This window comes from Ursus americanus, chromosome 27 (assembly GCF_024610735.1).
Source record: "Ursus americanus isolate L20-20 chromosome 27, mUrsAme1.1.p, whole genome shotgun sequence".
Lineage (NCBI taxonomy): Eukaryota > Metazoa > Chordata > Mammalia > Carnivora > Ursidae > Ursus > Ursus americanus.
This window is the reverse complement of record NC_142153.1, coordinates 9,373,608-9,395,925: the sequence shown is the minus strand read 5'-3', so window position 1 is coordinate 9,395,925 and position 22,318 is coordinate 9,373,608. Positions and strand designations below refer to the sequence as shown.

The 22,318-nt window shown below is 35.2% G+C and overlaps 1 protein-coding gene across 1 annotated transcript in view; it reads left to right on the top strand.

Moving 5' to 3' along the window:
* The window catches only part of LOC148107620 (A disintegrin and metallopeptidase domain 3-like), a 119,491-nt gene that overhangs the window by 16,208 nt on the left and 80,965 nt on the right, over positions 1-22,318 (top strand). Inside the window, exons 5-6 of the mRNA XM_087856326.1 lie at positions 15,396-15,472; positions 15,943-16,120. Coding sequence (XP_087712452.1) covers positions 15,396-15,472; positions 15,943-16,120 — 255 coding nt within the window. The remainder of the gene's footprint in view (positions 1-15,395; positions 15,473-15,942; positions 16,121-22,318) is intronic.

Below are 22,318 nucleotides of genomic sequence, written 5' to 3'. Positions count from 1 at the left end.
TTCAAAAATAGTTTGTAATTTTAGCATGCATATCCTGTACATAGTTTTTTAGGTTTATACCGAAGCATTTCATTTTCTTTGGGTCAACTGTAGATGGTATTGTATTTTAATTTCAATTTCCACATATTGTTATCTAGAAATGCAATGGATTTGTGTTAATCTGGTATCCTACAACCTTGCTGAAGTCACATACTCTATGTTTTTTATTTTTAGATAGATTCCTTGAGATTTTTACATAGATGTGTCTTTTATAAATACAGACATTTTTCTTTCTTCCTTTTCAGTCTGTATGCTTTTTATCTCTCTGCTTTGCCTTACTGTGCTTGTTATAGCTTCCAGTACTGTGCTGAATTACAATAGTGATTTACCTTGTTCCCCATCTTAGGGATAAAATATTCATTCTTTCCACATTGAAGACAATGTGAGCTGTAGGTTTGGTTTTTTTTTTCCCCATATATTCCTTACAAATTTGAGGAAATTCTCTATTTCTAGATTGCTAAGATTTCTGTCCCCCCCCCCCCCATCAAGGGGTATGTGTTTAATTGTATCAGATGACTTTTCTGTATCAGTTGATATGATCATATGAGTTTTCTTTTTTAGCCTATTGATATGATGGATTGCACTGATTGATTTTCAGACATTAAAACAGTAGTGCATATCTAGAAAAGCTACAACTTGGTCCTGGTGGGTAATACTTTTTATCCATGACTGGGTTTGATTTGCTAGTAATTTCTTGAGGATTTTTTTAGTCAAAGTTCATGAGAAATACTGGTCTGTGGTTTTCTTTTTTTGTACTGACTTTGTCTAATTTTTGTAGTAGAGCAATACTGGTCTCATAAAATAAATTTGGAAGTGTTAATTCTTATTTTATTTTCTGGAAGATGTATAAAGAACATGCTAATTTTTAAGCTGTTTGGTAAAATTCTTTAGTGTCTTCACTAGGCCTGTGGATTTGTGTGTTTGTGCAGGGGCGGGGGGAGATTTTATTTACTGACTAAGTTATTTAATAGTTTTGGAGTATCTTGCTTATTGTGTCATATGTATTGTTTTGGTGGTTTGTGGTTTTTAAAGAATTGGTCCATTCCATCTCAGGTGTGGAATTTAGGGGTGTAATTTTGTCACAGTGATTTGTCCCCAAAGACTGCAGGAGTATTTTGTTTCTGACATCAATGATTGCTGTCTTCTCTCCTCTTTGTCAGTCTGGCTGGAGATTTTTCAATTTACTGAATTTATCGAAGAGTCAGCTTTTTCTTGTTTTTTTTCCGTACTGTTGCCTTATTTTCAATGTCATGGCATTTAGCGCTTATGTTTATTATTGTCTCCCTTATACCTTTCTTTGAGTTTCTTTTTTCTAGTTTGTTGAGGGAAAAATGTATTATCAATTTGTTACCTTTCCTCTTTTTTGTTGTAAGCATTTTAGTACTAAAATTTCCTGCTCAGCACTGTTCAATGTGCAGCCTACAACAGAATGTAATCTTTTCATTTTAACACAATTTCCTTTGAGGCTTCTTGTTTGACCTGTGGAGTTTTAAAAAGTGTGTCGTTCAATTTCCAAATGTGTGGAGATTTTTCCTGTTGTCTGCTGATTTCTAGTTTGATTTCATTATGGTTAGAAAATATATCCTGTATGATTTCAATTCTTTTAAATTGGTGAAGGTTTGGGTAAGATCCAGTATACTGTATGTGTTGGTGAGTGCTCTTGAAGAGTTGAAAAGTGTGTGTACTCTGCTGTTGGGCTGGAGTCTTCCATAAACGTCATGTAGATCATATTGACTGATGTTCACTTCTGTGTTTTTACTGATTTTCTGTCTAATACTATCAATAACTGTATGCTACATATTGAATTCATCAGTTATTATTGGGTTTTTTGTTTTGTTTTGTTTTGTTTTGTTTTTTGTTTTGTCTTTTTCAGTTGTATCAGTGTTTGCTTCACGTATTTTGAAGCTCTGTTCTTTGATGCCTAGTACATTTAGGATTGCCGTGTGTTCTGGATGGATTGATGCTGTTATGATTAGGTAATGACTCTTTGTCCGAAGTAGATTTTTTTACTAAGTCCACTTTGATATTAATAAAGCCACTTTGTTTTATTTTTATGAATACTCACATGATATATATTTGTCCATTCTTTGAATTCCAGTCTACCTATGTTATATTTGAAATGAGTTCCTTAAAAGAATATTTAGCTGAGCCATAGTGTATTTCTTTTTCTCCCATTTACCCTGATGCACAGTATTTTATTTGGTATTTTTAGACTATTGACATTTAAAGTAATTATTGAAATATTAGGGTTTTTGTTTACCATAACCCTACTGGCTTGTTTCTTTTTTTCTACGTTTCTCATTCCTTTGTTCACCTCTTCTTGCCTTCTTCTGGGTATTTGGACATTTTCTTAGGATTCCATTGTGATTTATTTATGGTGTTTTAAAATATTTTCCTTACTATAGTTTTCTTAGTGTTTGCTGTAGGTATTAAAATATATCATAAATAACTTACAATATAGCTTACTATTATGTGGAATTTTTACTATTTCAGTGGAATATTGAAACCGTACTTCTGTTTGGGCTTCTTTATCCTCTGCACTTTTAAAATACAATTGATTAAAAATTCCTTTACATATATTGAGCATTGGATGGTATATGATTTTTGTTTCAGCCACCAAATGTGTTTTAACAAACTCATGGGGGAAAAGATTGCCTGTTATATTTACCACTATTTCAATCCATTCTGTTTTTCCCAGTTCCTTAGGATGCTCCAGGCCTTCATGTGATGTTACTACCTTGTTTTTTGGAGTTTCTTTTTGACATTTTTAGGGGTATGTGTGCTAGTGATAAAATCTAGTTTTCCTTTTTTGAGAAAGTCTCTTTTTCCCCTCCATTCTTAAAGGGTGAATTTGTGAGATATAGAGTTCATGTTTGCTTGTACTTTTCTTTCAGCAGTTGAAAACTGCTGTGATGTTTCCTCTTAGCCTTCATGACTACACATGCGAGATCTGCTCTCATTCAACTTGGTGTTCTCCTATAGCTTATGTGACAATGTCTTCTGGTTACTTTAAAAGTATTTTTATTGCTTTCATTTTAATTATGATAACCCATTTATTGTGAGTTACTTTGGGTCCATTCTCTTTACAGTTTGCTTAGCTTCTGGAATCTAAATGTTTATATGCCATCCATCAGTGTTGTGAAGTTTTCAACCTTATTTCTTTTTTCTTATTTTTAATTTATATTTTATTTTCTTGTGGTAAAAATACTTAAATGTGAATTTTACAATCAAGAAATTTTACATATACTTTTTTGTTAATTATAGTATGATTTTTACAGAAGATCTTAGAGCTTATTCACCTTGCTTGACTGAAATGTTGTGCCCATTAGTTAGTACTCCCCATTCCTCCCTCTCCCCGGCTCGTGGCAACCACCGTTCCACTCTCTGATGGTATGAATCTATTCTAGATGTCTCATATAAATGGAATCGTGCAGTATTTGTGTTTCTGTGACTGACTTCTCTGCCTGGAATCACTTAGCATGATGTGCTCAGGGTTCATCCATGTTATCACATATTGCAGAATTTGCTTCTTTTTGAGACTGAATAGTATTCCATTGAATGTGCTCCGCATTTTCTTTATCCACTCATCTGCTGATGCCTGGTTGGGTTATTCCCACATCTTGGCTCTTATGGGTAATGCTGCAGTGAACATAAGAGATCCAGTATCTCCTTGCGGTCCTCATTCCCATCCTTTTGGCAACTACCCAGAAGTGACATTTCAAGATCATATGGTAGTTCTATTTTTAGTTTTTAGAGGAATCTCCATACTGCTTTCATTAGAAACTGCATCATGTTGTATTTCCAACAACAGTGTGAACATTTCCACTTTCTCCACATCCTCACTAACACTTGTTGTTATTTGTTGGTATGATTATAGTCATCCTAAGTGGTGGGAAGTGACTTCTTATTGGCGAATTGACACTTTGATCATTATAAAATGTCCTTATTTGATTCTTGTGACGGTTTTGACATAATGTCTATTCTGTCTGATACAAGTATAGCCCCCTCTGCTCCCTTTTCGTTGTCATTTGCTTGGGATGTCTTTTTTTATGCCTTCACTTTCAGCCTATCTATGCCCTTAAATCTGAAACAAGTTTCTTTCAGACAGTGTAGTGTTGGATATTGCCTTTTTTTCCCATTCAACACTCTTATTATGTGTTTTGTTTGTGTAGTTTAATCCATTTACACAGTTATTATTGATAGGGAGTTTTTTACTATTGTCCCTTGTTAATTGTTTTGTGGGTTTTTTGTAGGTATTTTTTCTGTCTTTTCTTCTCTTACTCTCTTCTATTGTGTTTCTTTGATTTTTTAAAAAAATATTTTGATATTTTGGTCTTTTTCTTTTGTGTAGCTTGTATTGGTATTTTCATTTTCGTTACCATGTGGCTTACATGAAATGTATAGCTATAATAGTGTATTTTAAGCTGATAAGAATTTCAACCACATACAAAAATCTGCAATTTTCTTACTCCCCCTCGCATTCATTTTGTGTTATTGATGGCACAATTTACATCATTTCATATTGTGTATCTTTTAACATATTTTTAGTTATAGTTATTTTTAATATTTTGTCTTTTAACTTTCACACTAAAATTAAGAGTGATTTACACACTCTCATTATATTAATTTAGTATTCAGCATTTTCTATATATTACCTTTACCTAGTGATTTTCATTCTTACATGCTCATGTTGCTGCTTAGCACCCTTTTGTTTCAATTTGAAGAACTCCCATTCATATTTCCTGTAATGCAGATACAGTCGTGAGATAGCCTCGGTTTTGTCTGGGAAAGTCTTCATCTCTTCATTTCTTAAAAGGCCTAATTTTTTTTATGAGCAGTTTTGGGTTGGCAGCAAAATTAACAGGAAGGTACAGAGATTTTTAAATATCCCCAGGACCCACATGTTCACAGCCTCTGCTGTTAGTGACATCCCCAACCACAGTAATAGATTTATTACAATTGAGGTAGCTGCATGAGCATGTCATAATTACCCAAAGTCCATAATTTACATTATGGTTTCCTCTTGGTTTTGTACATTTCATGGGACTGCACAAACATATAATGACATGTGTCACCATTATAGCATCATACAGAATAGTTTCACTGTCCTAAACATCCTGTATGCTCCACCTGTTCAACCTTTTGTCCTCCCTTCATCCTGAGAACTACTCATCTTTTTACTGCCTCCAAAGTTCTGCCCTTTCCAGAATGTCACATAGTTGGAATCATACCATAAAAGCCTTTTAAGATTGGCTTCTTTCACATAGTAATATGCATTTAAGATTCCTCCATGTGTTATTGTGGCTTGATAATTCATTATTATCAGCACTGAAAAATAATCCATTGTCTGCACATAGCACAGTTTATTAATCCACTCACCTTGAAGAACATCTATATTGCTTCTGAGTTTTCTTACAACTATGAATAAAGCTTCTATAAGCCATGTTTGCAGGTTTTTGTGTGGATATAACTTTTTAGCTTTTTGAGGTATAATTTGCAAATAAAAATGTGTGTATCTAAAATGTACAAATGTGATTGATTCATGTACATATACCTTATAAAATGGTTACCACGATCAGGTTAATCAACACATCCATCACACCTCAAGTAGTTTTGTGTGTGTGTGTGTGTGTGTGTGCGTGTGTGTGTATGTGCGTGTGTGTGTATGTGCGTGTGTGTGTATGTGCGTGTGTTGAGAACACTTAAGGTTTACTTGCAGGAAATTTCAAGTATATAACGCAGTATTATTAACTGTAGTTACCATGCTGTGCATTAGATCCCCAGAGCTTATTCATGTTATAACTGAAGGCTTATACCCTTGACTAACATTTCTCTATTTCTCCCAAAACCCACCACCTGGTAACCACCATTCTACTCTGTTTTGATGAGTTCAACTTTTTGTCTTTAGATTTCACACCTAAGTGAGCTCATATAGCATTTGTATTTCTCTGGCTAATTTCACTTCGTATAATGTCCTCTGGGTCCATCCATGTTGTTGCAAATGGCAGGATTTCCTTCTCTCTCATGGATGAATAGTATTCATATATATGTGTGTGTGTGTGTGTGTGTGTGTGTATCACATTTTCTATACCCATTCATCCATCCTTGGACACTTAAGTTGTTTCCATATATTGGGTATTGTGAATAATTCTGCAATGAATATATGAGTGCAGATATCTCTTTGAGAAACTGATTTCCTTTTTTTGGATGTATATCCAGAAGTAGGATTGCTGAATCATATTTCAGTTTTATTTTAAATTTTTTGAGGGATCTCCATATCATTTTCCAAAAAAAGAAAACTCAGTAAAATCCATAATGTTTTAGGAAACAAAATCAACATGTAAAAATTGGTTGTGATTCTATACAGTAACCATCAGAGAAATTAAGAAAGCAATCCCATTTACAATAGCAGCCAAAAGAATAAAATAGGAATAAATTTAACAAAGGAGGTGAAGGACCTATACATTAAAAGCTATAATACAATGATGAAAGAAATTGATGAAGACTCAATGGTAAGATATCTTGCATTCAGAGATTGGAAAAATTAATATTATTAAGTGTCCATGCTACCTAAAGCAATCTACAAATCCAGTGCAACCCCTAATTCACTGACATTTCTCACAGAACCAGAAAAAAATAATCTTAAATTCTTATGGAGTCACAAAAGACCCCAAATAACCAAAGCAATCTGGAGAAAGCTGAGGTATCACAATTCCTGATTTCAAACTCTAAGACAAATTTATAGTAATCAGAAAAGTATATCAGCTTAAAAACCAGCAGATAGACCAAGAGAACAGAATCAAGAGCCTAGATATATACCTACACATATAACATCATCTAATCTTTCACAAGGGTGCCAGAAATACATAATGGGGAAAGATAGTCTCTTTAATAAATGGTGCTGGAAAAACTAAATATCCACATGCAAAATAACACCACTTGCAAAAATTAACTTGAAATGGAGTAAAGACTTAAATATAAGATGTGAAACTATAAAACTACAAGAAACATAGGAAAACCCTCCTTGATGTTGGTCTTGGAAATCATTTTTTGGATTTGAGGATTTGACACCAAAAGCAAAAATTTAAAAATGGAACTGCATCAAACTAAAAAGATTCTGCACAGCAAAGGAAGCAATCAATGCAATGAAAAGGCAATCTATGTAACAGGAGAAAATATGTCAAATCACTTATTTGATAAGGGGTTAATTTCTCTGATAGTTATTGTATAAAATCACAACTGATTTTTGCATGTTGATTTTGCTTCCTAAAACATTACGGATTTTACTGATTTTTCTTTTTTAACCTGTTGCTGTGACTGCTTATATTACTTCATTTTTGAAATGTTGAACCAGCTTTGCATACTTGAGATAAATCCAAGTTGGTTGTGGTTTATAATTCTTTTTATTCATTTTTGGATTTGATGTGGTAATTTTGTTGAGGATTTGTGCATATATATTCATGAGAGATATTGGTCTGAAGTTTTCTTTTAATATTTTGTTGGTTTTAGTATTAGGGTAATACTGTTCCCAGATAATGTGTTAGAATGAGTTAGAATTATAGACCGCTTCTATACTCTGAAAGAGCGTGTGAAGAATTGGTATAATTTCTTCCTTAAATGTTTGGAAGAATTCAACAGTGAACCCATCTTGTCCTTCTGTTGTTTGTTTTGGAAGATTGTTAATTTTTTATTTGATTTCTCTAATATAGACCCATTCAGATTGCATGTTTCCCTTTTTTTAAAAAGATTTTATTTATTTATTTATTTATTTATTTATTTATTTATTTATTTATTTGAGAGAAAGAGAGAGGGAGAAGCAGACTCCTCGCTGAGCAGAGAGCCTGATGTGGAACTTGATCCCAGGACCCTGGGATCACGACCTGAGCTGAAGGCAGATGCGTAACTGACTGACCCACCCAGGCACCCCCAGATTGTATATTTCATCTTGTGTGAGGGTTGACAAATTGTGTCCTTAAAAGAATTGGTCCATTTCATCTACATTTTCAAATTTGTGGGTGTGGAGTTGTTCATCATATTCTTTTATTGTCTTTTTAATATTTATGGGATCTGTACTTATGCCACCTTTTAACTCTGATATTAGTAATTATTGTTCTTTCATTTTTACTTAGTTTGTCTGGCTAAAGGCATGTTGATTTTATGGATATTTTCAAAGAGTCAGCTTTTGGTTTCATTCATTTTCTCTTTTGATTTCCTATTTCCAGTGTCAAAGGTTTCTACTCTAATTATTTTTTTATAATAATTTTTTATTATGTTATGGTAGTCACCATACAGTACATCCCCAGTTTTTGATGTAAAGTTCCATGATTCATTACTTGCGTATAACACCCAGAGCACCATGCAATACGTGCCCTCCTTAATACCCATCACCGGCCTATCCCATTCCCCCACCACCCTCCCCTCTGAAGCCCTCAGTTTGTTTCCCAGAGTCCATAGTCTCTCATGGTTCATTCCCCCTTCTGTTTACCCCCTTTCTTCTCCTACCGATCTTCCTACTTCTTATGTTCCAAAAATGAGTAAAGCCATATGATAATTGTCTTTCTCTGCTTGACTTATTTCACTTAACATTATCACCTACAGTCCCGTCCATGTTTCTGCAAATGTTGTGAAATCGTTCTTTTTGATGGTCCATTGTATATATGGACCACATTTTCTTAATCCAGTCATCTGTTGAAGAGCATCTTGGCTCCTTCCACAATTTAGTTATTGTGGACAATGCTGCTATGAACATTGGGGTGCATATAGCCCTTCTCTTCATTACATCTGTATCTTTGGGTAAATACCCAGTAGTCCAATTGCTGGATCATAGGGTAGCTCAATTTTTAACTTTTTATGGGACGTCCACACTGTTTTCCAGTGGCTGTACCAACTTGCATTCCCACCAACAATGTAAGAGGGATCCCCTTTTTCCACGTCTACTCCAACATTTGTTGTTTCCTGCCTTGTCAATTTTTGCCATTCTAACTGGCATAAGGTGGTATCTCAGTGTGGTTTTGATTTGAATTCCTCTGATGGGTAATGATTTTGAACATTTTTTCATGTGTCTGTTAGCCATTTGTATGTCTTCATTGGAAAAGTGTCTGTTCATAACTTCTGACCATTTTTTGATACCACCCTGAACGCGCCCAATCTCATCTGATCTTGGAAGCTAAGCAGGGTCAGTCCTGGTTAGTACTAGGATGGGTGACCTACTCTAATTCTTATGATTTCTTCAGTTCACTTTGTATTTAATTTTCTTTTTTTTCTTTTTTTTTTTTTTAGTTATGTAAGGTGGAAACTTAGATTGTTGATTTTAGGTGTTTCTTCTTTTTTAATATATGCATTGAATGCACTATAAACCTCCTCCTAAGCACTATTTTTGCCGCATCTCACACAATTTGAAAAGCCGTGCTTTATTTCCATTTAGTTACAAAAATTTTAAAACTTCTTTTGAGATTTCTTTTTGATCTATGTGTCCTTTATAAGAATGTCTTTAATCTCATGTGTTTGGGATTTTCAAGCTATCTTCTTCTTATTGATTTATAGTTTAATTCCACTGTGGTCTGAGAGCAGACACTGTATGATTTCTATTCTTTGAAGTATTTTAAGGTATTTTTTATGGGTCAGAATGTCTGTCTTGGTGAATGTTTCATATGGACTTGAGAAGAATGTGTATTCTGCTATTTTTGGATGAGGTAGTCTGTAGGTGAAGAAAAACAAAAGATATAAGAAAAGATATATAAGATATATATTTATATAAGATATAAAATATAAGAAAAATAAAAGTTTTTATTTTATTGTCATATTCCTTCTTCAGTAGTCTGCCTTTATGAAAATTCAGGATTCTGACCTATATCATTTTCCTTTTCTATATAGAATTTTTTTCTGTTTTTCTTGTAAACATATCTACTAGCAATAAATTCCCTCAATTTTTGTCTCATAAAATCTTTACTTCTTCCCTTTTTGAAGGATAATTTTGCAGGGTATAGAATTCTAGGTTTGTGGGGTCCCCCCCATGCTTTAAATATTTCACTCCAGTCCCTACTTGTATGCATGATTTATGAAAAGAAAATATGTGATTCTTACTGTTGTTCCTCTGTAGGCGAGGCTTTTTTTCCCTCTGACTTTTCTTAGGATTTTTTTTTTATCTCTGATTTCCTATAATTTGAAAATGATATGCCAAGGTGTGTGTGTGTGTGTGTGTGTGTGTGTGTGTGTGTGTGTGTGTGTTAAATACATTCTGTTCTGTGTTCTCTGAGCTTTCTGGATCTGTGATTTGGTGTCTGACATTAATTTGGGGAAGTTGTCAGTTATTATTGCTTCAGATATTTCTTATGTTCCTTTCCCTTTTTCTTTCTTCTCTTTCTGATATTCCCATCATGTGTATGTTACAACGTTTGAAGTTGTCCCATAGTCTGTGAATATATTCTTCCGTTTTATTCTGTCTTTGTTTTCTTGCTTTTTAGATTTTGAAGTTTCTGTTGATATATCCTCAAGTTCAGAGATTCTTTTCTCAGCCACTTCCATCTACCAGACCATCAAAGGCACTCTGCATTTCTGTTACAGTTTTTTTTTTTAAACTCTAGTATTTATTTTGGATTCTTTCTCCGGATATCTATCTCTATGATTACATTGCTCATCCATTCTTGCATGGTGTCTAATTTATCCAGTAGAGCCCTTAGCATAACAATAATTAATGGTTGTTTTAAATTCTCAATCTGATAATTCCAACATTCCTGCCATGTCTCATTCTGATGCTTGCTCTGTTTTTTCAAACTGAGTTTTTGCTTTTGGCATTTTTTTGGATAGCTGGAAATGATGCACCAGGTAAAGGGAACTGCTATAATGTAGTGTGTTGAGGTATGGGGAGAGAGGAAGTGTTCTGCATTCATGTGATTAAGCCTCAGTTTTTTGCTTGGCCTGTGCCTCTGGACTGTTCACAACAGAAGTCTTTCTCAGTTTTTTTCCCCTTCCCCTTTGGGTGGGACAGAATGGCCTGAGTGGGGTGGAGTTGGGTATTTCCCTTCCCCATGTCAGTTAGGCTTTGATAATTTCCCAGCAAATTCATCTTTAGTTAAATGGTTCCACTGAAATCAGGCCTTGCTAAGAACAGAATGCTCTGATGTATTTCAAAATGGTCCCTTTTCTCATCCCCTTATTGAAAGCATAAGGGATTTTTCTCTGATATTTACTAAGGCATGTTGGTCAAGCTTCTGGATGTAAATGTCACTACACTGTGGGGACCTCATTAGAGTTCTCTGGAATTTTTACTTCTCAGAGTTGTCCACACTGATTGTCTAGCATTTCATCAATTACTGTGAGGATTAAATACCTGAGCACTATTCCAGCAGCACTTTTTACTACTTCTGCTTCAGTAAGCTGTAGCTCCCTGTGTTCCCCTGTCTACCTCCCCACTCTTGGGGTCTACGGTTTGCTCTGTGTCCTCACCTCTCTCCCAGATGTAAGAAATGTTGATTTTTCAGTCTGTTAATCTTTTTACCTATAGTTAGCATGGAGTGGTAACTTCCATATACATATAAGTTCCTCACGTGTATAAGTAGAAACCAGTCTCTTCATTTATTTAGTTTTGCAGGGCATTATATTTTTGGTTGACTTTTTCCCCCTCAGTCAGCACTTTGAATATATCATCTCACTTCCTTCTGGCTTGCCAGGTCTCCGCTGAAAAATCCATGGAAACTCATAAGGCTGTTCCATTATATATGAGAAATGACTTTCTCCTGATGCTGTCAAAATTCTTTATTTACATTTGACTTTGAACAATTTGATTAGGTTATATCTGAGTGTGGATTTCTTTAGCACCATTTTATTTGGTGTTTTGAGCTTCTTGGAAATAGATATCCATTTCTTTCTATAGGTTTGGGATGTTTTAGCCATTATTTATTTGAACAAGCTTTCTGTTTTTTAATTGAGTATATGCAACTATAATATTGTATAACGTTAAGGTGTGCAGTGTGTTGATTTGATGCATTCATATGTTACAATATGATTACCACATTAGTGTTAGCTAACACCTCTATTATGTCATATAATTATTCTTTTCTTTCTCCCTCTTTTCCTTCTGAGACTTCCATAATGTAGATAGTGTCCTTCCTGGTAGTGTTCCAAGTCTTTTAACCTTTTTTTTCACTTTTTCAGTCTCTTATTTTTGCTCCTCAGACTTGTCTTTGAGTTCAGTTATTTTTTCTTATGCTTATTCTCATCTGCTGTTGAAATTTTCCAGTGAATTTTTCTATCTCTTTTTTAAATTCTCACTTAGTTTGTGCATTGTTTTCTTGACCTCAGTGAGTATCTTTATGAGAGTTCTTTTTTTACTGAGGTATAATTGACATTAACATTATATTCATTTCAGATGTTCAACACAATTCAATATTTGTATATACTGTGAAATGATCACCACCGTTAGTCTAGTTAACATCTCTCACCATACAGTTACTGAATTTTAAGATATAGTCCCTTAGCAACTTTAAATATGCAATGCAGTATTATTAACTGTAGTCACTGTGCTGTGCATTACATCCCCATTACTTACCATCTTATAGTTGCAAGTTTGAATATCAGAGTTATTTTTAATTCTCTGTACAGTAAATCATTTAAGTTCAATAGGTTCAATTTCTGGAGATTTATCTTGTTCCTTTGTTTAAAACATCTTTTCCTGATTCTTCATTTTACTTGATTCATTGTTTTGTTGTTGGCTCATAGTCAAAGCAGTCAATTCTCCCAGTCTTCACCAACTGGCCTTGTGCAGAAGTAGATTCCCCAGATCAGCCTTGCCATTGATTGTGGGGGCCTCTACTAACTTTTTATCTCTTTAGGGAGGAGGAGGCACCTGTGTTTTTGTCCTGCTCTCTCTGTGTTAGACAGGAGGGAGGATCAATAGTATGTACTGTCCCAAGCTGATGCCTTGGTCTCTTGCAGGCAACTAGATTCTGCCAGATCTATCAGTGCTCCAAGATTCATGGGACAGATGCTAATTCCATGGGCAGTTTTGGTGAAGTGGAGGCACTACATGTGTGGATCAACTTTTTCCTTTTCCAGTGAGAAGCAGAAAGCTAGGCTTTTTCATTCACTCTCTGTGCTGAGTTGCGGGGGTTACAAATCAATGTTTTGTACTAGCCCGAGTCACTACCTCTATTTTGCCTGGGTGGTTAAGACTGTGCTGAGCTTATCAGGACTCCTAAGACTGGCGATATGGATACTAGTTCTCTGGGTTGCCCCCTCAGAACAATTGGGGCACTTGACCTGTGAACAAACCCCTTTCCTTCTCTGGTCAAGCTGGGAGCCAGAGAGTCTCTTTGGGATCATATGGCAGTGCTCTGCGTGTGACCCTGGTGAAAGGTATACCAAATCTTCATATTGGCTTTGGTGAGTTTGATTTTGCTTTCTCCTAGGGTGTGCCTTTCAACTAATCTCTGATCAATCGTAAAGGGAATTTGTCCATGAATTGTTGCTGAATTGGTGTATTTGTTCCATGATGGAAGGCCCGGGGCTTCTTACTCCACTCTTCCTGACCAGAAAATCAGCCTTTATTTCTTTTTCCTTTTTTAAGATTTTGTTTATTTATTTGAGAGAGAGGGACAGCGCGCATGAGCTGGGGGTGGGGTGAGGGTGGGGGAGTGGCAGTGGGAGAGGGAGAAGCAGATGCCCCGCCTGCTGAGCCTGATCCCAGGACCCCGAGATCATGACCTGAGCAGAAGGCAGATGCTTAGCTGATGAGGCACCCAGGCACCCCTCAGCCTTTGTTTCTTTGAGTGCTTTTCAACTCCACATTCTTTCTGTTTTCGTTCTTGGATTCTGATATGTATTTTAGATCTGGTATTGTTCCACAGGTTATTGAGGCTCTATGCACTTTCTTAGCTCATTTTTCTCTGTCTTACATACTGAGTAAATTCTACTGATCTGTCCTCAAGTTAACTGATTCCATGCCTTGTCACCTCCAGTCTACTTTTGAGCCCATCCAGACGTTTATTTTATGTGTATGTCTTTTTTTGTTCTGGCTTTTATTTCTATTCTGTCATTTGTGTCAAGGTAATTTGTAATTGTTCACTGAAGCAATTTTCCATGGCTACTTTAAAATCCTTGATAGTTCCAACATGTGGCTTATCTCAATACTGGCATCAGTTGGTTGTCTTTTCTCATTTTTGTTGTGATTTCTTTTTTAGTTCTTGGTATAGTGGGTGATTTTCACTTGTATCCTTGACGTTTAAATCTGTTTTTGAAGCAGTCACCCAGTTTAAGTTTAGATTTAGTGTGGTGTGTTGTTCCAATGACCATTTAGCTTTCTTATAGCTTTCAATGTTATTCTGTTGAGGTTTGTTCTTCTGGCTCTGCTGGACTTCTGCTATTGCAGCCTGTGGTGGTAAGAGGTACTTACCTGGGCCACCTTGTACTGCTTGGTGGGGTCTGATGATGAAGGATCAATGGGATGGACAGCATTTCTTCTGGCTGTACTCCAGCCACCGGATGTCAGTGTGTCTCTCACTCTATTTTTGCTAGTCCCCCTTCAGTGAGGAAAGTTCATATCTGGAACTGATGGAAATAATATGTATCACAGCTAATAACATATAATAATAACATAGAAACAAATCTATATGAACAAATGTGATGATACTAAAGTTTTCATAACACAGCATTAGCAAAGGAACAGGACTGACTGCAGATATCACTAGACTTTGAAGGGAAGAGAAGGGAATATTCACTGAAAAAGATTATTAGGGGAGTGCCTGGGAAGATTAATACTGTGAAAGTCCATGGGGAGGAGAGCTGGAACTAAGGATGACTTACTTAGTGAGATATTAAAAAGAAAAAAAATGAAGACATTCCAGTTAATATACTTTTGGGTAACTTAAAAAAAAACAAGTGAAAAGTTCACATTTGAAGTCAAATGAATGGCGTGAATTACATGAAGTTAGTAGTTATAAATATACATTAAAGAAATGTGGCTGAGAGAGAAAAGATGCAGATAAGAAACTTGTTTGTCAAATATTTAGAATTAAAGCAAGAATTGTTTGGGGAAGGATAGGAGTCATAACTATTTTTAGGCAAAAATATTTAAGAGGAAGAGATTGGAGATAATGAGATATCTTGTAGACAATATTATGGTAATGGCTAAGTCTAAATGTTTACTGATATCTAGGAAGTAAGGATAAACCAAAAACTTTATTTACAAATCATTCATGCACTTGATGTGATGAGTACTGGGTGTTGTATGGAAGTGTTGAATGACTGTGTTGTGCACCTGAAGCTAATATTTCACTGTGTGCTGAACTAACTGGAATTTAAATAAAAAAGTAAAAAAACCCAGATCATTCATGAATGTATCTTTGTATACTCCTGTTTAGCGCCAATGCTTTTATCAAGGATATGCCGCAGAGGTTCCAAAATCAGTTGTGACACTTAGCACCTGTACTGGACTCAGGTAATGGCATATTCCAGAGATGTACGTGATTGGAAATGTTATGTGACCCATTACGTTTTAGAAACATCTTGAAAGATAGAGTGAAGACAAAGAAAATAGATTGTGTTTCTTCTCATATACTTTCCTTTCCTCCTCCTCATCTTATCATTCTTCCTATTCTCTTTGTCTCTATCCCAGGCTGGCAGTCACAAAACTTATGCAGGAAAAGCTTCCATTGGTATGAAGAGTGTTCCATGTCTTAGCCACACTAGCACCACAATGACTTGTAAATGTAATAATAGAGAGAAGAAGCTGTAAAATTGTGTTTGAAAGTTTACCCAAGGGAGAAGAGATGGTTCTTAGATATTAGGCCACAAAGACTACTGTTAAATTTTTATAAATTTTTTAAATTTAAGATTGATTTACATTTCTCAATGGGTAGCCTATGTTAATTATCTTTTTATTTCTTTTTTATGTGTTTAAATACCTAGGGGATTATTGCTGTTGCAGAACGTCAGTTATGGCATTGAGCCATTGGAATCTGCAGCTGCATATGAGCATATGCTTTATCAAATAAAGAATAATAAAATTGATTTTTCCCCTGTACAAGAAAATTATCCTATGCCCCAACTGGTAGATCGGTCCTACAGGATTCTTGTGAAATCGGAAGTAAGTAATCACTTCTATGTTGTCTTCACTTATGCTATCTTTGATCAGTTTATTCACTTTGGAATTGTTATTTTTGGAAAACAAATTTAAGTGATATTATATTAAAATTATATTAAAATCTTCTGTTCCAAGATATTTATTTTAAATATAATTTTATGTTTAGTCATATGATGTAAGAAAATGTAATAGATATACACACACAATTAAGAAATCAAAATTCTCTCATTTTCCTAATTGCAAGTATGTTGATGCATATATACGTATTTGCACTGTTTTTCAATTAACATTCTACTAATGTTACACAAGTACTTGTGGCTAAAACTTCGGCGAGTAACATAACTTTTCTGTGTGAAAATTTTTTTACTTCTAAAAAAATAATAAAAATAATACCTAACTCATACAGTTATTTCAAAGATTAAATACGTTTATAAATGGAAATTACTTAACATAGTATGTAAGCAAATAAAGTGACCAGTAAAAATAGCTGTTATTATTTGCTTACCATATTTTCTAATGTAGTGGATCAAAGGAATTGGAAGTCATTATGGAAGGTTGGGTACAAAACAAAATGAAGTAATGAAGTAAAATAGAAACAAAAGTTTCAGAACCAAAGAAAAAACCAGGGATATCATTGCAGGAATGGGGATAAGTCAGTATTGATATATGTTTGTGAATTTTATTTTATGAAATAATTTGAAAATTGCTTTTCATCCTGAATTTGATAGGCTTAGCTCTCTAAGTTTAGTTAAGCATGTTTCACATGACTAGGGCTTTTACGAGCATGAATAAAGAGAATGAGTATCTTCAATATATCAGATTTTTTAAAAGAACAGAAAAAATAATGTAAAGACATATTTTAGGCATATTCTTACATTCATGAAAGTAAACACAAACTTATAAACAAGGTGAACACCTTCATTATAATTCAGAGTTGAAAAATAGAACAGAAACCAAACAAAATATTGTAAAGGGCTTATCTACTAAAAGCATATTAAACACATGCATTTATCACTCTTGTCCCTTTTTAAAAACTCACTAAATGAAAAGGGATTTTTAAAATGGCATAAACATACAAACACAAACAGAACAGGAGAGGAGAAATAACAATGGACATTAAATATCAAATAGCTGATTTAGCCCCTAAAAAGCAGAATCCTGACCTGGTAATGGTAGTAGTTAGTTGGACATTAAGTAGTCAGGGCCAGGGTCCCCAACAAGAAAACAGGGATCCAGGACAGCCAAGACAAAACTGGACTAACATCCTATTTTATACCTTAGATAAGACTGCAATAGCATCCCATTTTGCACTTCTGTAAAAATGACTTTGGCAAAACATCCTGAGATGCAACAATTGACCATAAAACATTTTTTAAAAAGATTTTCTTAATTTATTTATTCGACAGAGATAGAGACAGCCAGCGAGAGAGGGAACACAAGCAGGGGGAGTGGGAGAGGAAGAAGCAGGCTCATAGCAGAGGAGCCTGATGTGGGGCTCGATCCCATAACGCAGGGATCACGCCCTGAGCTGAAGGCAGACGCTTAACCGCTGTGCCACCCAGGCGCCCCTGACCATAAAACATTTGTCACTGTCATGAGCTGAGGCAGTTAAGACGTGAGTCTTCAGATGTCAGCCCCCAAAGTTCATCAGCACATAAACATTAACCTGATACGTAGATAGGGGCATGATCGAAACCCTGATTGGCATGCCTTAGCAGTCAATCTGCAGGGGACCCACACTCTGGTTACCTAAAATAGTTCTGCAAAAGAGCTTATAAAAAACCCTCGATTTGAACACCAAAATGGCAACCCTCTCGGGTCCCCTCCCTCTTTGGGAGCATTGTACTGTTGCTCAATAAACTTTGCTTTGCTGCCCATCACTCTTCATCTGGTCTACCTCTTCATTCTTTGAAGTGGTGCAGCCAAGAACCCCAGGCACTAAAGGAAAAGAAATCCTGAAACAGTAATTGGAATAGGCTCTGGGAAACTTGACATGTACTGCAGTACTATTCAGATGTTTCTTGAATTGCAATAGGAAGTGATTTTAAAGGTGGACTTAAGATAATTAGTTGAAATAAGTTGTGTATTTAGCAATCTTATTTTTCTGTCCTAACGAATTGTTTCTGTTGTAGACTGACAGATCATTGAAGCCTGTTTTTCCTTGGGGAGTCTATGAAATGGGGACGCCAGTCACAGATGTTCTATTGTATTTCCCAATAGAAGAGGAATACCATACTGAAACTAGTGTGTTTAATTTACACTTGGCACGTTGGATACTGGGAACCAGACTTACACATTCTAGGAAGTGTATTGAAAGACCCCTCTTCAGGAAGGAATTAAACCAGCCAAAAGAATAAAAACTATTCATGTTGACAGTGTTTTCCCTACCTACAACCCAGACACATTTCTTTCTCTGAAGACAATAGTCCATAAACATATGTGGCCATAGAGATGTTGGAATAAGTTGTTAAATGTTTGATTGTTAATATGAAGGCGCACTAGACATAGGATGAAACAATTTAATATGGAAGATAGAGACATGAAAAAATCCAATTTTTAAAGTGTGAGGTACCAAAGAATACAGAGGGCAAAGAAAACAAAATGGCAATATCCTCCAAGGAGTAAGAGAAAATATTTCATCCACAAGTTTAAGAATGGAGTGCTATTTAAAAAATAACACTCAGCAGATAAGTAGTAGTTCTTAGACATTTAAAAGTATGATAATAAAAAAGAAAAAAAAGAAATTCCAGAAATCGCACAAAAAGTAAAGTACAATGACAAATGATAGGAAAATCTGAGAGATAAGCAAGTTAAGTTAAAATAAGAATTTGGGTAATACAATAGGAGATCCCAGTATGAATAAACAGGGAATTGAATTGAATGAATCACAAAATAATCCAAGAAAAATTCTCAGAATTATTTAAGGTGAGTTTCTGAACTGATATTTTAAAAATCTGGTTTCTTATATATGGTCAAGATGCAGAATAGCATGAAATTTCCCAGCAGCAATAGTGGAAGTTGAAAGGCAATACCACAATTACTTAAAGTGAGGCAAAGTAATTCCAGTCTGTAATTCTGTACGAAGCCAGAGCTACATAACTGAGATTTTTTAATTAATTTTTAAAATTTCTTTTCCACCTAATGTGAAATGTTCTTGCTCCCAAATAAAACAAACAACAAACAGAAAAAAACAGACTCTACTCACATCCTGATTGAAGATAGTAGCCAGAGGAGTCACAACCAAATTCACAAACAATAGCTGCCAAATATCGTGAACTTTCAACCAAATGAAAAGATGGAAGAACTGTGCAAACAGCTGTCCTCAATCTGTATTTTTTATGACAATCACTATTAGGTCAACTTCCACCAGATATTGAAGCAAACAATTCCAGCTGTCAGTGGCTTAACAGGTTTATGTCTTGCTCATGAAAATACCAAAGTGGATGAAACTCTCCTGGTTGACTCCCTTCCTAGCTCTGACTCGGGGACTGCAAGAGTCCCCTACTAGATTATTTGAATTTAGTCAGAGTAAGGGGAAAAGTGTGTGTGCATCCCCACCTCAATACAGCTGAGCCTAGATAGGTGTCTCACTGACATCTTTTCTCTTGGAGAAGGGAACAGACTTATTTTTAGATAATTGACCATTTCTTATAGTAAAACAAAAGTCTAATAAAAGTCACTAATCCCCACCCATTGTTCAAGAATGGTTTGACTTGAAAATCTACGTGTATTCTAAAATAATAATACTTGGAAATGAATAAACATGGATTATAAGAAATATAAATATAAAATGTAAGATAGAAAAACACAAAATCCAAAGGGAATAAAAAAACTTGTATATTCATGTAGTGCCTCATAGGAGCTACATATTGTTCTAAGAGGTTTACATATATCCATATTTCCAATTTTTCAAACAATTCTAAAAGTTAGTATGGTTGTCCCCTTTCCAGATTTGGAAAGAGATTTAAGGAGTTTGAATTATTATCTTGGGGCGCCTGGGTCATTCAGTCGGTGAGGTGTCTGCCCTTGGCTCAGATCATGATCCCAAGGTCCTGGGATCAAGCACCACATTGGGCTCCCTGCTTGGTGGGAGGCTGCTGCTCATTCTCCCTCTGCCTGCTGCTCCTCCTGATTTGTGCTCCCTCTCTCTCTCTCTGTCAAATGAATGGATAAAAAATTTTAAATAAATAAATAAATAAATAAAATATCCTGGGAAATTCTCTGTTAAGGTGTAGCATTAAAACTCAAATCCAGGTAATCTGACCCCAGAGATATGTTCTGTAGCAGTCTAATGATCTGTTTAAAAGATCCTTGGAAGAGCTCAGGAGATAAATGTAGGAGAAAAATAAAGCTATTTTAAAAATGAAAGCTATTGATAAAAAGACTAATGAATAACAGAATAGACACTGTGGTAAACCCCAATATGTGATATCATAGATTCAAGAGTAGAAAGCAATTATATAAAAATGATGGCAGAGAAAAACCTAAGAATGTGTGATGGGAAATTTTTTGTCACTTTGGCTGGGGCATATCGCTCAGATAGTTGGTCAGGTTTTATGGGTATCTCTGCAAGGGTGTCTTTAAATAAGATTAACATCTAAATCAGTGGACTTTGAATATAGCAGAAATGTCCTCCATAATGTGGATGGACTTCATCCAATGAGTTGATGTCCTAAATATGACAAAAGGTTGGAACTTCCCACAGAATTGTCCAGCCAACTACCTTCAGACTGGAAATGTAGCATAAGCTCTCTCCAGGTTTCCAGCCTACTGGCCCATTCTGTAGATTTTGGACTTGCCAGCCTCTATAATTATGTGAGCCAATTCCTTTTAATAAATCTAGTTGTAACAAATTATAATAAATGTTCTATTTTTCTGGGGAATCCTAACTAATGGAGTGTGAGAGACTGATAAGAGAAATTCAAGATGTTTGAAATTGCCATTCATGAGTAAAATAGCACCCCAAATATTCCAGGTTATTAAAGAATAAATCTTTATTGAATAAAAGAGTCCTGAATTTGAAAATTTTCTCAAGAAACCCTGATAAAAACTAGGAACACTAAGATAGTGTGGTTAATATGCTGGACTTCAGAAATAATGAATAATTCTATAGGAATCTTGGCATCAAAGAAAGTCAACCTCAAAGGTGGAAAAATTCAGACTGGCTTTAGCCTTTGCCAAAATGAAGTGCTTATAAGATAGTCAAGAATGTCTAGTGGATGTAGAGAATGGCTTCTTTGGGGGGTGTACAATATCCTAACTTTTTTTTTTTTAACCCAGTCCAGTTGCCATTATGGTATAAAAATATTCTTGCTTTTTCAAGAATTCTGACTATGGGACTTTGAGGCATTATTACTTAAATCAGTATAAGAAAAGAGGAATTAAATAAAACAATTTAACATGTTAATGTAGAAAGCCATAAGATCTGATCAGTAATTCCAGAAATTTCATTTAGCAAAATTTGATACCTATTTGTGATAAAATCTAGGATTAGGAAACTTCTTTGATCTAATGAACATCTATAAGTATCTATAGCTAACATAATGAATCTAAGTGACTGAATGTTTTGGCCCTGTTATGGACCACATGCTGTGTTCCCCAAATTCGTATGTTAAAACTCTAACCCCCAGTAGGATGGCACAAGGAGACCTTTGAAAAATAATTAGAGTTAAATTAGGTCATTTGTGAGCATATGGCCCTCCTGATGGGATTAATGCTTTTATTTAAAAAAAAAGAAAGAGATAGGGATCTCTCTCTCTCTTTCTCTGCTTTGTCCTGTGAGCATAAGAAAGGAAGATGGCCATTTGCAAACTAGGAAGATTGCACTCACCAAACACCACATCTGCTGATGCCTCGATTTTGTGCCCAGAACTGTGAGAAATGTGTTTGTTGTTTAAGCCACCTAGTCTATGGTATATTTGTTACAACCTGAACCGACTAAAACAGACCCTAAATTAGGAATAAGTCAAAGTGTCTGCCTTCACTATTTCCAGTCAGGGTTTTACTAGAGTTTCTGGATAGTACAATAGGAAAAAGAATAATAATAAATGGCATACATTTTTTTTTAAAGATTTTATTTATTTATTTGACAGAGATAGAGACAGCCAACGAGAGAGGGAACACAAGCAGGGGGAGTGAGAGAGGAAGAAGCAGGCTCATAGCGGAGGAGCCTGATGTGGGGCTCGATCCCATAACGCCGGG